The 18,575-nt window shown below is 39.5% G+C and overlaps 1 protein-coding gene across 1 annotated transcript in view; it reads right to left on the bottom strand.

The window, feature by feature from the left end:
• LOC140467209 (AT-rich interactive domain-containing protein 2-like) overlaps positions 1–18,575 on the bottom strand; it is a 257,492-nt gene that overhangs the window by 95,231 nt on the left and 143,686 nt on the right. Inside the window, exons 4-6 of the mRNA XM_072563419.1 lie at positions 8,660–8,793; positions 6,942–7,160; positions 3,572–3,639 (exon numbers count right to left, since the gene is read on the bottom strand). Of these exons, the coding sequence (XP_072419520.1) occupies positions 3,572–3,639; positions 6,942–7,160; positions 8,660–8,793 (421 nt within the window). The remainder of the gene's footprint in view (positions 1–3,571; positions 3,640–6,941; positions 7,161–8,659; positions 8,794–18,575) is intronic.

Here is an 18,575-nt window from a genome sequence, read left to right on the forward strand (position 1 = left end):
CCAACTCGGCCATGCTGACCAGATTTCCCCAACTAAACTAGCCCCATTTGCCTGTGTTTGACACATATCCCTCCAAACCTTTCCTATTCATGTCCCTATCAATTTGTCTTTAAATGTTGTAACTGTACCTGCATTCACCACTTCCTCTAGCAGGTCATTCCACATAAAAACCAACCTCTGTGAAAAAGTTGCCACTTGGGACCCTTTTAAATCTTTCTCCTTTCACCTTAAAAATATGCCCCCTAGTTTTAAACTCCCCCTTCTACGGGAAAAGAGCTTTGTCATTCACCTTATCTATGCCACTCATGATTTTTATAAATTTCTATAACGTTACCTCTCAATCTCCTACACTCCAGTGGAAAACTTTCCAGCCTATCCAGACAGTCCCTAGAACTCAAACCCTCCAGTCCTGGCAACATCCTGGTAAAACTTTTGTGCACCCTCCCCAATTTAAAAACATCCAGTATAAGGGGTGTCAGGGTATTCTCAAGCGGGAACTCAGGAGGGCAAAAATGGAATATCAGAGTGCCTTGGCAAATAGGTTAAGGATAATACAAAGAGTTTCCGACAAGTATATTAAGAGTAAAAGAACAACTACAGAGAAAATAGGGCCCTTTAAAGATCAATGAGATTGTCAATGTGTGGGACCACAGGTGGTGAGAGTGATATTAAACAAATATTCCATGTCAGTGGAGAAAGTGGAGGCTAGAGAAGTCAGGGAAATAAATATTGATGTCTTGAAAATAGTCCACACATTACAGAAGAGGTGGTTCTGGAGGTCTTAAAAAAAACAAACATGGATAAATCAGATCAAGCCTATCTCAAGATGTTTTGGGAAGTTAGGGAAGAAAATGCAGGGTCCCTAGAAGAGATATCACCTAAAGCCACAGATGAGGTGCTGGAAGAAGTGTAATGTTGTGCCATTACTTAAGAAAGGCTGTAAGAAGAAGCCTGAGAACTCTAGACTCGTGGGTCTGGCATCAGTGGTGGGTAGGTTGGTGGTGATGATTCGGAGAGATAGAATTTACATGCATTTGGAGAGGCAAGGACTTACTGGGAATAGTCAGCATGGCTTTGTGCATGGGAAATCATGTCTCACAAACTTGATTTGAGTTTTTTTGAGAATGTGACCAAAATGCTTGATGACGGAAGACTCGTAGACACTGTCAACATGGATTTTAGTAAAGGCGTTGACATGGTTCCACATGGGAAATTAATTAGTAAAGTTAGATCACATGGAATTCATGGAGACCACGCTAATTGGATACAAAATTGGCTTGACGATAGGAGACAGAAGGTAGTGGTGGAGGGTTGTTTTTCCAGAGTAGAGCTCTGCGACTAGCAGTGTTCTGTAGGAATCGGTGTTGGGACCACTGTTTGTCATTTATATAAATGATTTGGATGAGAATTTAGAAGGCATCGTAAGTATGTTTGCAGAGGACATCAAAATTGGTGGTATAGTTGACAGTGAAGGTGTCTAAGATTACAAACAGATCTTGATCAAATGGGCCAACGGGCTGAGTGGCAGATGGAGTTTAAATCGGATAAATGTGAGGTTTTGCATTTTGCTAAAAATGAACAAAAGCAGGACTTATTTCTGGATTAGTGGTGTTGGAAGAGCACAGCAGTTCAGGCAGCATCCAAGTAGCTTTGAAATCGACGTTTTGGGCAAAAGCCCTTCATCAGGAATCCTAGGACTTATACAGTTAACGGTAGAGCCCTGACTAGTGTTGTTAAACAGAGACACCCAAAGGGTTCAGACAGATTGTTCTTTGAAATTTGCATCACAAGTAGACAGGGTGGTTAAGGCAGCATTTAGCATGATTGCTTTCATTGCTGAGACTACTGAGTACAGGAATTAGGAAGTCACATTGAGGTTGTGCAGGACATTGGTGGGACCACCTTCAGAGTACGGTGTACAGTTCTGGTCAACTACTTTTTTATATTACATACATAGTTTGTGTACTCTATGCCTTTATTTATAAAGCCATCAAAAGCGCAATTTTTAGAATATCTAGTTTAGAGGCACAGCTTTGTTACACGATTGCTTACAACATGGTCATTCATTTTATGTAATCAGCTCTACTTCTTCGAACCTGGCTCCAAGTCAAAATAATTTTTCAGGGTTCCTCTCAAGATTTTCTCAGAGGTCACTTTAAAGTTATTGGGACGGCCAATTTTTGGTTGTCGGCGCTCTTTCTCATTCTCAATAAATAATTTCTTATGTAATTCAGTCACATAGTAGCAATACTTTCTGTATTTGTAGACATGGGAAACTTGGATTCACAAAAATTATAAGTATTTATCAATATACTTAATAGTCAACTGAAATTAAAGCCTCTACACACAACATACATAATGTTCCTCAGCATTTACATTACGCCTCAGCATTTACATTACGGGCATAAGTTGGCCACAAATTTGTTTTCAAAATTAACTGAGATACCACTACACACACACACACCAACCACAGACTGAGGAAATAACTAATGCATTTCCATCACATATAAACAAAGCTGGAACATTTTAACCAGGCAGTCACAACTGAATCACTGCCAATCTCAATCACAGATTTAGGCAACTGACAACGTTGATGACAATAGTATTTATTACATTGCCCCTAAATAGTAGCTCCTGATCATAAACAGCCTTAAACAACAGATTCCACATTCATTTTCAAGGAATTAAATACCTCAGCAAATTATGGTTTTCCCAGCTACATGGTTGACAGGTTTAAAACTGCTCTTTCTCCTTTGCAGCCTTCTTTCTCAATTCCTTTTCACTCTCCTACCTTTCACTCCCCACATCCTGCAGCCTTCTTCTGCCACTTCATGCAGCCATTTCCTTCAACCAGCTGTATAGTCTCAATATTAGACCCAATGTTATGTCAATCTCATTTCCCCTCTACCCTTTACTACGCTTTTAATCCGCAGACCTTTGATCAGAATACATTGGTTGAGGGATGACACGGCTATGTCTATTACACCTTGGTACCAGAAACTCATCAGGTCTCAGATGCAATTCCTGTCCTGGGACATTCTCACCAGGACAATAATACTAGGGCTATAATTAGCTTCAGTGTCCATGAATTTAAAAGGTAGAAGGAGAAAAAAAAAAGTCAAACTCACACTGTATTAATCTCCAATATGGGATATCATCTACATTAGTTTTGGTTATGATTACTCTTAGATTTGAATAACCTGACAGCATGAACTTATCAGGGCTCATAGAAGAATGCTCATTTAGGATTATACTTCATGAGGACAGCATGGAATTTGGTTTTCAGTCAATGACTTCTGGTTTAAGTCAAAAATGTTTTTACTATCAAGTCAGAAAGAGTAGGTTTTTGTTTTACAGATTTAATGATGTAATCTTTGCACAAAAGACACTTACTATTCCAGACTCTCTAATATGTGGTTAGCTACAGAGCGCAATCCAGATTCTAACTGTTATAAACAATGTTGTTATGTGTTCAATGCATGACATAAAAATTCAGAAAATTAAAATATATCAATTTTGTACTACAGTATTATTTACATATTTGCTGTTATCTGCTGAATTGCATAGTCACCTTTATGAAGTCTCTTCCAGATTTAACTTTCCATTCTGATTCATATACATTCAAGTAGGTCCCTGGACCTAAAACAAAGAATATATACTTTACTTATAATGAAAACAGAGACTTAAGCAAATTTCAAATTCTGAAGAGAGCAGGGGTGGAGGAAGAGAGAGGAGTGGGGGAGGGGAAGAGGAAAGTTAGCAGGTAGGAGAGAGCAGAGAAGAGAGCATGAGGGGTAGGAAGTGGGAGAGAACTTGGGCGGGGATGAGAGCAGAAAGTATGGGTGTGGTGTGTGGAAGAATGCTATGTATGTGTGATAGGAATGATGAGGCTACATCAAACATGTGAGCATTGAATATATTCATCGACATGTGAAAATTCTGTAATTTCTTCATATCATCTTGAAATTACCAAGAATCGCATACAGTGGGTAAATGGAGTAGAATTCAGCTGTGACTTAATTGAACGGTGGACAGTCTCGAGGCATGTTACCATTACGTAGGAACGTGCAGCACAGAAACAGACCTATGAACTTGTCTTGTTCATCTTTTAATGTCTTATCTATCTTTAAATTTTCATTATTGTTGACAGAGTTTTTAAAAACACTTATTCCTGATGCTGAAGCCAGACCTCAGAAGTCCATTAAGCATAAACATATACTCACGCTGTCAGCTGGTACAAGTGTCATTTCTCTTAACTTTTCATAATTGGTGTGCACCTATCAGTTCAGTCGCAATCTCTGGTGCTCCAACACAAGATGTACTACTTGGGACTAATCCTGCCCCTAAGGATAGCATCAACTCCCAAAGCCCTTGCTCCTGGCCTACCAACCTTCTCTGTACAGGTATAATCCTTAGCAGTACATTAATCTTCTGACATTTTGGCAGCCAGAAGTTTAGCACAGAATTTACAGTGCTGCAACAAGATATCTACATATATTCAAAAAGAAAGATTTGGCATAACCAGTTGCTCAAGAGGTTGTTAGCTTTAACATCTCAGGCAGTGCAACATCATGTGCAGGAAATGCACCTCCTGCAGTTAGGGCATCACCAAACCCAACCTCTTCCTTATGATTAAGGAATGCAATTTTGTTTTGATATTTCCATTTGCCTTATTTTAATCTTCTCTCCCAAGTTCCCACGTTCTCTTCCTTCATCTTTTAATATTCAAATGCTGAGTAAAAAGTTTAGATTCAATTTTCCTTTTATTTCTGTATTTGAAGCTTTACTATTTTCAGCTTATAATGATTTTCCTTGAACTCAACTGATAACCATATGAAAGTTTTCTCTCAGTTTCCCAGAACATTTTTCCAGTTTCTCTGTAGATAAACCTTCTATCTCAATTTATTTGTTAACCTTAATCTTTGTTCTGCTTAAAATATTTCACAATCTTATTGTTATACCTTACTATGTAGTAATCAGTTCCTTGAGGGTGCTGTTTTATTCTATTACTTCTGACATGATTAGTGACTTGTTGTTTGACTAACATATTGAATGAGAAAGGACTCCACCATATATGAGAAAAATGTTTCCCTCTTCTCACTTTATTTCTTTTTATGCTAGCTTATTTGAGGATCTTGGATTCTCCTGTTACCATTATTATTGTGTGCCTGTTAGTAATCTTGTAAAATTTTCTTCCTTCAATTCCCTTCCATTGCTTTCCAGTGTGAAAGATACCCTGTAAGGCAATAAACCCCTCAATTTTTATAGATTATGCATCTGTACCAGTGCTATTCTTTTTCAACTGCCTTTAACTAGGAGAGTAACTCTACCATTCCAGGTCCAAGATGTGTTATAACATGCAATTTTTTGTTACCAATCCTGTTTTCCATATAGGCAAATTTCAGTCCTACGCCTGGGATCGAATTCCAGGGAAGAAAAAGGCTTGCATTTGTGTAGCCATTTTAATTACCACAGAATGTTTCAAAGTCCTTTCAGCATTTCAGCTAATAATGTATTGTTAGAATACAATCACTGGTGTATGTAAGAAACACATCAGCCAAATTTGTGGAAATTAGTGAAAACAATTTGGGGACTAAATCTTAAGGGAAGCTACAAAGCAATGCCAACATTATAGAATGGCTAATATGGTGGTCTTCACCCACCAAAATATAGACTGGGATACTGGTAGTAGAAGGGGCAGTGAGGGGCAAGCATTCCTAGATTATGTCTGGGGGAGTTGACAACAGAAGTATGTTCTCAGTCCGACAAGGATAGATGCATTGTTGCACCTGGTCCTTGGAGATGTAGACTAAATGGATCAAGCTTCAGTGGGGAATCATTTATGACAGTGATCATTGTATAAGATTCAGGATGGTGTTGGAGAATAATATGCAACAATCCTTTGGAACTCTTGAAATTGAGTGCGCTATTCTTCGGATTATGAAATTCCCTACAAATCTAAATAATTTTACTTCGCATTTCTTCCCTTAGGCAGCCTTCTGCTCCAAATGTTCATGATTTGGAGATGCCGGTGTCGGACTGGGGTGCACAAAAGTTACAAATCGCACAACACCAGGTTATAGTCCAACAGGTTTAATTGGAAGCACACTAGCTTTCGGAGTGCTGCTCCTTCATCAAGTGGTTGACAATCACCTGATGAAGAAGCAGCGCTCCGAAAGCTAGTGTGCTTCCAATTAAACCTGTTGGACTATAACCTGGTGTTGTGATTTTTAACATTGAGCTCCAAATGCTAGCTGCCTTTGCCGGAGTTATTCCCCTCATCCTTGCAGGTATCAGCACTGCTCTTAAACTGTGCCACCAAGCATTAGCCCATGTTCCCACACAGGCTGCACAGGTTGCCCCTGTTCAACCCCTACTTACTCATGTTAAAAAACTGATAACGGGTTCATGCACTGTCATCAAATTGGCTGCATGTTAAGAACATAAAAATCAAAGCTTATTCGTCTTAAATACTTGGGAGTCTGTTACACAGGTCTGCTGGAACTCCTTCACATTTCCCTTTACCCAGCTGAGTTAGACTCTCTTCTTTGAAATTTTTTTCCCCTCTAATGTGACCGGAGTAAATTATCCAGTCTTAACACCAACATTAAACTCTTACTAATAACAAAACTATGCATAAAACTTCTACATACTTACCTATGCATTTAGATTAATTTCCTCAGTCTTGCCACTTCTCTCCATGCAGTGAGCACAATGTCATTGTTCTGCCAGTGCAACTGATTTTTCGTTGGCTTAATGCATCCTTCCCTTTCACACTAAATTATTATGTTCAAATTTCTCGTCCTTTTCTTTAAGAAAGACAAGCCTCCCACTTCTCCCAACTCTGCTTTGAACCAGGACACACTTTTATTCCGATGCTAGCTTCTGAAATTTTGATGATTTCATAACACATTTATAAATTATAAAAAAAAGTTGCTTACTATCATCAAAAATCCCAGCATGTGCAAGCAGCAGTGTAACCACCTTTGGGTCTTTTTCCATTTGCAGTACTTGTTTGTTCCCATGTGACATAAGTGTACATACGTTGATTGCAAAGTCCACTTCATTTGGAAGTCCCGAAAGTAAAGACAGCACCACTTTATTATAATCACTGATTGTGGTAAATTCTGTAAAAAGCCCATAACCCCGACGTACACTTTCTGAAAGAAAGAATATCATTAGTTTATTTTATTGTCAAATGGTAATGCAATCAGATTTGACAAAAGACTAAAATCATACAAGCCACATGACATGTGCAACTTAGTGCAAAGACCTGACGAGAATTTTGACAGCTTACTGTGGCATTGGCATTGTGGTTATAAAATTAGTTAAAAACAGAAACAGTGTAGTGAAGAGTTGTTTGAGATTGGAATGAGATGCGATACCCCCCAGGTGTTAGGACCTCTGGTCTTTTTGATATATATGAACAAACTAGACTTGTGTGTGCAGGGCATATGTGCACAATTTATGGAAGACATTAAACTAACTTCATTTATGAAATAATGAAGAGGACAGTAACAAACATCAGGATAATAAACTGCTAAGATGGAGTTAGACATAGAAGATGTGATTTAATGTAGAGTGTGGTGATGCATTGCAATGAGGCAATCTATATTTAAAAAGGCACAATTTTGAAGCTATCATGGAAACAGAAAAGCCTGAGGTGTATATACACAAATCTTAGACAGTAGACAAGCAAAAAGAGAAGGCTACATTGAAAAAGTCAGAATCATTGACATTTAAAATAAAAGGAAAGAATGTAAAGACCTGCAGAGATCATTGGCTAAGTGCCAGCTGTACTACTGCATTGCACTGTAGGTACAACATTTCAAGGTTTCAGAGCAAATTTAAGAATGTCACTGGAATTTCAGCTCTACGAAGAGACTCTCAAGGTGTTTTCCATTGGATAAGCTGTTTCCAGTGACAGAAGAGGCAGTCACCAGAGGATGCAAACTTGAAATAATTAATAAAAGAACCAGAGTTCTATTTTTTCATTTGTACAGTTATTGTGTGCATTAAGAATAGACTGAGAAAGAGTAGTTGAAGCAGCTTAAATCATACTTCAAAGATTATTAGTAGGGTTATGGCAAAAGGTAAATGGGAATAATAAAATGACTATTAAAAATCTGGACTGTCATACTGTGATAAATAGCTGCTTTCTTACCTGTATTATTCTATAATGGTAGAAGAACCTGCTGAAAACACTTTTGAAAGGTGCTTTTAATATTTCTTCAACCACTAGTTTCCACAGCCTAGTCTAACTTAGTCAAGGTTAAATTGATGGTCCAAAGACATTTTATTAAATTAGCAGAATCTCTCATCTGTCACTGCTTTCTTGAAGGACAGCAGACAGCTGTTCTAGTAATGGCTTTGTTAGTGGTACCATCAGGTATGCCCACAAATATTCTCTGTAGTAATACTGCAATGTAATTACTTTGTACATTTACACTGACCAAAGTATAGTTGCATCAGCCCTATGGTACTACTGGATTGAGGAAGCAGCACAACTAGGTGTAGGAGTTTTCTCAATCTTCTGATATGAACCGTTTATAAACAAAACCATTGACAGCTTACGTAACTCACCCTCCCACTCCCAGCCCAAGATAAATCATGCAATTAATTATTACAGGTTTTGGAGGTTCCACTTGTTGGCACTTACCTGGGATGATGTGCTGATGTCGATTATAAAACAAATGAACCCCAGAGACGACACCCTGTGGTCGAGAATTGGTCGGGGTAAGTACTTCATCATCCTCACCAAAATGATGCAACTTCTCATAACTCTCCAGGTACCTGTACAAAAAATATAATACTCAACTAAACACAGTTTCCTCATGGTTGGCATTGAACTAAATAGACAATTATACAAAAATTAACTAGGTAAGCATTATTATAGTTGAAGTCATCACTGCACATGTCCATTTCAAGGTTGCAATAGTCAACTATAATTAACTTAATTCTATGTTAAGGGGCAATAGGATACATAGTAATATCAATACAAATTAATAAAACTAAGCAAAAACAGTAGAAGCTAAATTAGGGGCATAGTAAACTGCGAAGAATATAGCAATTTGCAGGTTGGAGCAGCCAAGATGCACTACATTGCAGAGGAATATTTAAGTACAACAGCACATTTTGGGAAAAATTCCTAACTTCTTTGTCACACCAGTACAGATCTAGGTATGTTGATTAACGAGAATTAAGTGTGGGATATGCACATTCTCCCAGTATCTGCGTGGGTTTCCTCTGGGTGCTCCGGTTTCCTCCCACAGTCACAAAGATGTGCAGGTCAGGTGAATTGGCCATGCTGAATTGCCCATAGTGTTAGGTGCATGAGTCAGAGGGAAATGGGTCTGGGTGGGTTACTCTTTGGAGGGTCGGTGTGGACTGGTTGGACCGAAAGGCCTGTTTCCACACTGTAGGGAATCTAATCTAATATCTCATTACATTTATACTGGATTTAAAACAGATCACTGCAGCTTATCTATCCCATTCAGCACAGAACACTGGTTATCATTTTCAGGATCTAGGGACATGGTTTATGTCCTATATCTGTGCTGACAAATAACTCAATCAGGAGATAAATTATACCCTACGGTCTCCTGAAAGTGAACTAGCATAAATAAGGCACTATAACAAGTGTACCAGATTGTTCACCAATTTATCTCCAAAGCAGCTAAGAGCACGATTGCAAGATACATTTTAAATAAAATGTTTGATATTATCTGCAGGAAACAAAGCTAAAATATACTGGGAATATTACACCAGGTACAAAATTTCCAATCTAAATCGCTGAGAAATTCCGGTAATGCTCTGTACTGTGTGAAAGCTCTCTGCTTTTCTTAGACACGTAGAAAAGCTTTCTCTTTGCAATTTGTTAAACATAACATAAACACAGAGTGTGAAGACAGATTTCTGATGGCTCTGCCAAGAATGCCCCAGGTAAGGCAAGTGGTTTTGGAGACTATTTCTACTTTTCCTTTCCAACTCCCTGTTACTTTAAATGATCAGCTAGATACAGATCAGTCTATACTACCCTCATTGATGTCAACACCCATCACCAAAAGGTAGCTCAGTAGTACCATTACTAACTGAGCTGGCATTGTCCTGAAAAACACAGCTGAGAGAGTGGACCTGTACTAGATGATGAGACCAACATCATGAGGGAAAAAACGGCTTTGTTTCATTCACTTAGAGGACGTGGATGTTGTTGGCTAAACCAGCATTTATTGCCTATGGGCAGTCTGGATCCACACGTCAGCCAGATCAGGCCAGCACGGCCAATTTCCTTCCCTAAAGGATGCCAATAAACCAAATGGATTTTTTCAACAATTGTCAATTATTCCATGGTTGTCATTAGACGCCTAATTCCAGACTTGACCTCATTCATACAAATTCAACCTGTCACAAATACATTTGTTCATGACAGTATTAGTAAGAGTGAGCACTGTACAATCCTTGGGGAGATAAAAATGTTGCTTTCACACCAAGGACATCCATCATAAGTTTGTTCGACATCACCACACTGCTAAATGGATGGATTCAGTGTAGATTTAACAGCTCAAAACTGGACATCCATGAAGCACTGGAAATCAGCAGCAGCATTACTTTTCACCACAAACTGCAACCTCATATTTCTCAATCCACAATACCTTTAAGACAAAGAATCAGCCCTGGTTTAATGTGGAGCGTATGAATACTAGGATCAACATTAGGCATATCTAAAGATAGAAGTTACCAACCTGATAAGTGCCTCATGTTGCCTCTGGTTCCTTCCCTATTCACCCAAAATCAATACACGCTCGATCTCAACCCTTCTACCAATGAGAACAGTTTCTTCCCATCTGCTCTGTCTTAGATATTTAAAGAATTTTGAACATCATTTATTAAATCTTTCAACCTTTTCTTCAACAATAACAATGATAGCTTCTCCAATACACCTACATAAGTGAAATCCACGATCCCTAGAACTATTTTCTTATTAGCGTTGGAACAAAGAAATAGGATTAGATGCATTTATTTTTCAAAGTAAATTACAATAAAAGGGGATGCTTATCAAAGGTGCTCATGTAAGAAGCATTGAATATTCTATAACCTTATAAATGGTAAGTATTTACAAACATAAAACATTGAAGAAATAGAAAATGAGATCAGAGTAGAGCACTGCAGGTAAAGAACCAGACATGATAGATCAAATGAGTCTATCTTGTGCAGTAAAAATTCTTATGATTTCTTTCAAATCATTTAGTTGAATTTTCAGTTCTCTGTAAGATCATTATTCACTTTACTAGTCTGCTTCTAAACAGAATCTCAATTGTTCAATGGTGCAATTATTCATTCTGATTATCAGTTATAAATTAACTTGTTTAGCAGTTACTTCAAGTTACTTGACCTGTTAAAAACTTCTAAAAGACGATCTACCTAAGCTTCAATTTCTACATTTTAGCTTCGATGCCTAATCGGAACTGTGAATCTTAGATCGTATTGATCCCGACGAAACACGAGGGGAAGAATACCATTCATTCATCATCAACAAGCAGAAAAAGGCCCTGTACAACTAAACAACCACAAATATTAGGCTAATTAAAGCTGATTATTGTTGAGACCACAAAAAGTGTAACGTGCAACTCTAGGAAGAGAAGCAAACATGATCAAAGTTGCACAGCACATCCCACAATGTGCCAAACATATCCAGATTTCAAGCATATCGAGTCATAGATGTACAGCATGGACACAGACCCTTTAAGTCCAACTCGTCCATGCCGACCAGCTATCCTAAACTAATCTAGTCCTATTTGCCAGCACTTTGACCATTTTCCACCTATATGTTGTAAAGTTTCTTTTTAATAGATCAGTGCTCCCAATTCAAATATTCAATTTCAGTTTTTTAATGAGGAAAGGTTGAAGTAATACTCCAAATTGAGTTGATAAGATAGAGGATCTACTTTCTTTGGTGGGGAAAATCAAGATCAAAAGGACAAAGTGTGAAAGCAGAGCTTTAATCAGGCACCCAATGTGTTTTTCTGCAAGTACTTCATTACCTTGCCAGGTGTGACAAACCTGTTCCTTTAATAAGGTTGGGTTGTCCTTGGTTTTTTTTTTCCAAAAAGGTTGTAAATGACACAGGTTCCGAAATTTGAGGTTGAATGGATTTTAGAGCCAATTTGTTTACAACTAACAGATACTGCCTCAGGCAGAAGGATTCAAAGTTTTGAAAAAAAACTTGTACAATGAAAGGGGAGTGGCCAGTTCTCACAGCTGTTTTTTGTTCAGTTTGGTTTGAATGCAGTGACCATGTGAAGAAAGGCTGCTGGACTCTCTCTCTCTCTCTGACTTCTCTCTTGTAAGAACTTATGTTTCATTTTACCTTTTGTGCCAAGGGGTGTTTATGGGATTGTTGCAAGTATTTTCGAACAGGATCATTAAGTTGGGATAGTCTATTGGGTTTCTGGATAGGATAAGTTATTTGGTATTCTGTTCTTTATGTTTAATTCAGTAATCTTGTAAATAAATTCTGTTTTGTTTAAAATTAAGTAGTCTGACCAGCTGATCTTCTCCTGAAATATCCACTTAAAACAAACGCAAAGTTAAGAGTCTGGGCTACCTTCTTGAAATGTTTTGAGGGGTTTAGTCTGGTCCATAACATAGGTGAAGCATAGGTGGTCTGTCCCACCTGATATTTGTGTCCCTGTTTTCTGGTACTTCCAGTTCTGTGTCAGAATGGTTTGTATATTGGGTCCAGTTCAATATGTGCATTTGAGTCACGGTTGGAGTGCGAAGCTTCAAGGAATTCTTTTGCGTCTCTCGGTTTTGCCTGTGCTAAGATGGTTACATTGTCCCAGTTGAATTTGTGACCTTGTTAGTGTGGTTTGAAATGAAAGTGTACTGGTCATGCCTGGCAGCGGCAAGTTGATGTTCATGTACTTGTATAGACAGTTTTCTTCCTGTTTGTCCTATGTAGTGTTTTTCCAAAGTATTTTCAGGGTATCTTGTAGATTACGTTTGTCCTGTTGGATATGGATGCCCAGTGTTTCACTTTTGTCAGGAGCTGGAGAAAGGGATTTACTGGTTTGTGGGCCACTATGATTCGTAGAGGTCTGAGTAATCGGGTAGACATTTCTGATATGACCTTTGTGTATTGTATGATCACCAAAGTGTCCGGTCATGTAGTTTTCTTCTTTAGGTTGTTACGCAAGTACTGGTGAATAGTGCTCTTGGGGCAACCACTCCATTTAAATACCTTGAATAAGTGTTCCTATTCTGCCCGGTTAAGTAGTGTTGTAATGCAGTTAAGTTTGTGGATGCTGTGCTGGTTCCTGTTACAGCTCAGTATCTGGTCAGTAGGGGTGTTCTTCCTGTACAAGCTGGTATGAAGTTCACCAGTTGGCATGCTTTCCACTAATATGTCCAGGAAGGGAAGTCTGCTGTTGTTCTCTTCTTCGTCAGTGAACTTTATTCCAGTGAGGAAGTTATTGATGTGGTGGTGAGTTTCTTCCAGTTGTGTATCGTTAAAGATAATAAAGATATCATCTATATACCAGATTCAGAGTTTGGGTTGGATAGTTGCATTACTGATATTGGGGAGCCTGTTGGTGTGCTGTTGATTTGTCTGCATCTTGTCCACTGAATGCAAAGTAAGTTGCGAAGCATAGGTCCAGTAATTTTAACACATTGGTATTGTTGGGTATCCTAGTATCCACTTCGTCAGATAGTGTCGCAAATGGTATTCTTGGTCAATGTTTATAGATGTAAAGAACAAACAAAATCATTATTTCATCATCCTCGAATGTGGCATGATGTTTCTGATGATGTTAAGGAACTCTTGGGAGTGAATGGAATGGTTGGAGTATTCTACTCTGTATTTTAGTCTTTCTTGCTTGGCTAACTTATAGGTAGGCACGCCTGGGAGTGATACAATAGGTCTCAGGGATGCTTCTGCTTTGTGAACCTTGAGTAGTCCCTAGAATCAGTGTTTTGGATTAATTGGGTTTCATTTTCTTAAGGTCTATTTTGCTGATCGCTCCTGATCTATTTAGTTTTAGAGTCATAGTAATTCTGTTCTCAGACCGTGGGGTTGGGTCCATCACCACCTGTTGGTAAGTAGCAGTAACGCAGAGTAGTTCATTTGCTTTCTTTATGTACGGATTTCTGTTGAATATTACCATAGTCCTTCCTTTGTCCACTGGTAGTATAACTATGTTCTTGTCCCTTTTGAGTTTCTCCAGTGCTTTCCTTTCTTCTGTGCTGAGTGTGTTCCAGTTTCCTTTGCTAAGAGTTAGGGCTATTGTCTGTCTGATCTTTTGTATTTCTTCATCTAGTCCGTTGCTTTTTAATATGGCTTCTTATGCTGCTAGCAAGTCGATGTTTCTGGTGTCTTTGTAGTTATAGTTTGGTCTGTGTATCAGGATGGATTTCTGAGTCTGTGAATGGTCTGTCAGAGAGATTCTTTCTTCATGTCTCTGCGTTGTCTATACTGTTTTGTGGGTGAGTTTCGATATTTTCTCCTGTAGTGCCTGTCTTTTCCTTATTCTGGTCCTGTGTTGTTGTATGGTGATGGCTTGTTCTAATGCAGTTGTCCAGTCTGGGTCAGTGGTGTTGGAATAGGATTTTGTTCCTTTCAGATATGACATAACTAACACACTCCTGTGACGACATCAACGAGCGAGATGACAAAATGTCTACATAAAAACATATTAGCTTGGCGAACAAACCTACAACCTCATCCACAACCCGAGCTACAAATCTTTTCAAAAACTCTAACAGAGCAGAAACTCAGAACAGCAGCAGCTCTCCCTTTTACTACCACTTCATGACTCCCCCACTGCCCTGTGTCACCCCTACCAAAGAAAAGGGTTTTGGTGATACTGGCACCAAAAGATTTAGTTTGTTAGGTTTGGGTATCCAAATATATGGAATGGACAAGTGGGACTGGGTAAATGAAGTTGAGGTATAGAATATCAGCTGTAATCTGATCCAATGACAGAGTAGGCTTGAGAAGCAAAATGATCTACTTTGTTCCATACATTCTCTTCTGATTCCCAATTAGTGTCCTGACAATTGAAAATCAATCACAGGAGCATGTTAGTTATGCCACATCTGAAAGGAGCAAAATGCTATTTCAATGTTAGGGCTGGCTTGTTTCATTACAATAGAGCTTGAATATTGAGCTTACTGGATAAGATGAAATTTGATCCAATTAAATTCATGGAATACTGAAACCATCATCTTTAGTTTCTGGTATAAACTCAATTTCCTTGCCATCGATTTCATGTGCTCCCTGGCAACTGCATGAGCTTCAAATTGATATGTGCCGATTGCCATCTTTGAGATTGCTTATATCACCCAATTCTACCCTTGCCCCAGCTTAACTGCTCTTAACTTTCATCCATCTTTATTTTTAAACCTCTGTTTGACAACTTGAACAGAGGCCTAAGTCACCCCCGTTTATCCCATATATCCACAGTTACTTCAGCCAATTAGTACCCAGTCAGCTTACTCTCGATCACCAGTAAAGTGACAGAAAGGGTCATCAGTAGTGCTATTTTGCAGCACTTGCTCAGCAAGAACTTGTTCACTGATGCTTAGTTGGCATTCTGCCAGAGGAACTCAGCACAGCCACGGTTCAAACATGAACAACAGTACAGAGTTCCAGAGGTGAGGTGGAAGTGACTGCCCTCATCATAATGGTCACATTTGGCCAACTGTGACATCAAGTGGCTTCTACAAAAACTACAGAGTCACTGGGAATTGGAGGAGAACTCTCTGCTGGCTGGAGTCATGTCTAGCACTAAGGAAGATGGCTATGATTATTGGAGGTCAGACGTCTCAGCTCCAAGACATCTCTGCAGGTCCTCCTTAAGGGACTGGACAACATTCAGTATCATTCGGATCTTCAGATGCTGAAAACGTCTGTACCCAATACACCATGTGGACTGAAATGACAAGACAGAGGCCACTTAGAGTCATCCAGTCACCTTTTATTTACTAGTGCACAGTACACTGGCTCTGGCCAGCCAGCATGGAGTCAGTCTTCAATGGGGAAGATTTTAATCTCATTACATTGGTCAGCCAAACCTTTCCTGATTGGCTCAGGTTACCAACCACAAACAAGGACCTTGTAATCAATGAGGTCCACCTGGTTCTAATCACTACAGCCTTCTCCTCCAAGTCTGGGGATGTAGTCTGGGTCTTTTGCTTGTAGCTTCTATTGCAATGTTTTCACCCCAGGTCCAGTTCCTCTGACTTTAACTCAGATGCAGGTGACATGTACTGGACCGTGGCCCATCTCTTGCATCCAGAATATCTCAGGAGAGTTTCCTCTTCTTCCAGTGGTAGTGGTAATGGTATCAAGGCTGCATCCATTTTGGACTCTGAGGTTTCCTTGACACTAGACAGAGGGGGAGCACCTGTGGTTTCCAACAGGCCTTCTGGCTGTTCTGAGGAGCTCGGTATGTTTTGCTCCTGTCCAGTTTGTGCAGTAGCAGCTTTCAGGTGATCCACATGCTTGTTCAGGAATGTATCACCTACCTGAATTTGTAAGTCGCAGAACCTGACCTTGTGTCAACCTCGCTTTGTACCTACACAGGGCCATTTTCTGGTTCCAGCACCAAACTTCATCCCCTAGAATTAAATGGCTTCCACCACTTTGAGGTGGTGTTCTTCCTCCTGTTCCAAACCTGGTGGGGGGTTGGGTGGGGAGAGGGGGAAGTATCGGTTTAACTTTGTATGGAGTCTTCTCCCCATCAGTAACACTGCTGGAGCTTTCTCTGTTGATGCATATGGTGTTGTCCTATAATTGAACAGGGACAATTCGGTATCAATTGATGCTGTAGACTCTTTCTTAAAACCCGCCTTCATCATTTGGACTACTATTTCCGCTAGACAGTGGGATGATGGATGGTATGGAGCTGTACTTATGTGCAGAAATACTCAAATTCCTTGCTGGTAAGTGATCCTTGAGAAGATTTGTAGCTCAGGCTGAGGTTCAGGTTGCAGCACCCAGGAACTACGAGCAGAAGATACAGCTAAACAGTGTATTCAAGGAGAATAGGTACCCAATAAACGCAGCCCATGGATTCTTAAACAACAAATCCAAACAAGTAGACATAACATGCCCAGAAACTCTAGCCACACTACCATACAAAGACACCTCCGAGGGGACTACCAGACTACTCCAACCACTTGGCATCACTGTAGTTCACGAACCTACCAACACACAAACAGCAATTGATGAAACCTAAAGGACCCTATACTACCAACCAGCAAAATGAATGTCATTTGCAAAATCCCATACAAAGACTGTAACAAACAGTACATCGGACATACAGGCAGAAAACTAGCCACCAGGATACAAGATGACCAGATAGCCACCAAAAGACATGACCTATTATCACTAGTATTCTTACATATAGACAAACAGCACACCACTTCGACTGGGACAACACATCCAACCTAGGACAGGCTAAACAGAGACACACATGGGAATTCCTAGAGGCCTGGCATTCAAACCAGAACTCCATCAATAAACACATCGATTTGGACCCCATTTACCAACCTCTGGGAAAAAGAACCGGAAATGATATTACCCACCTTAACAGACCAAGACACACAAACAAAAAGCGGGACAGAACACCAGCGCTTTACCGGAGACTCACTGATGATGTTTCGTCACCATGGTGACGAAACATCTGAAAACAAACCTGCCAGCTCAGCAAGCAAACTTACAACAGGTAAATGATGTTTCATTGCCCATGACCAATGCTTCCAGTAGTCCATGTATCACAAACAACGCTTGTAACTTCTCAGAGATCTGAGTTTGCGGAACAAACTTTATGCACGTCCAAACATTTTGAAATGGGCATGCGTAATGACCAGGAACATAGAGCCCTTGAAATGTTCAGCATAATTGACATGCAACCAAGTCTAGGGCATACCAGGTCATTCCCACAAATGTGGGGGTGCTGCTGGTAGCAATTTTTGTTCTTGTTGGCACTATAAATGGTGTCCCGTTTTCACCTCAGTTGAAGCAAAACACTCAGACACAGTTTGGCTTTACCTTCATCTTTATGCCAGGCCCTGGAGGGAGAGAGAACGACCGCCCATGTGCGCAGAGATATGAGTTCTCAGTCTTCTCTTGAATAGCAGATTCTTAAGGAATTATGTAGTCACTTACAGGGAACAGCTTCCAAATAAGGCAACATCTATATTGATTGGATCACCATTATGATCAGCGAGTATCAAAAGTAGAGACTAAGCTATCTGGTGTTATATAATGAATGTTCTTAACCTTAATTGACTTCACATAATGGATGCTTTTCACCTTGTTTAACTGACTTTGCATAATGAATGCCTCTTCATCTTGTTAAATAGCTTTACATAATGAAAGCTTTTTCACCTCATCAACCCACTACCCTTGCCTCTAGCATCTCATTGTTTACTGCAAGTTCTTATCTGATCCAAGTCATGCGAGCTGAGCCTTTGTTACACAACCTAAAACTTAACTCTTTCCCTACCTGCTCATATACAATTTCTCATGAACACTGCCCCACCAATGCAGCTATGTTGGCCTCAACCCT

Source organism: Chiloscyllium punctatum, chromosome 45, assembly GCF_047496795.1.
Source record: "Chiloscyllium punctatum isolate Juve2018m chromosome 45, sChiPun1.3, whole genome shotgun sequence".
Classification (NCBI taxonomy): domain Eukaryota; kingdom Metazoa; phylum Chordata; class Chondrichthyes; order Orectolobiformes; family Hemiscylliidae; genus Chiloscyllium; species Chiloscyllium punctatum.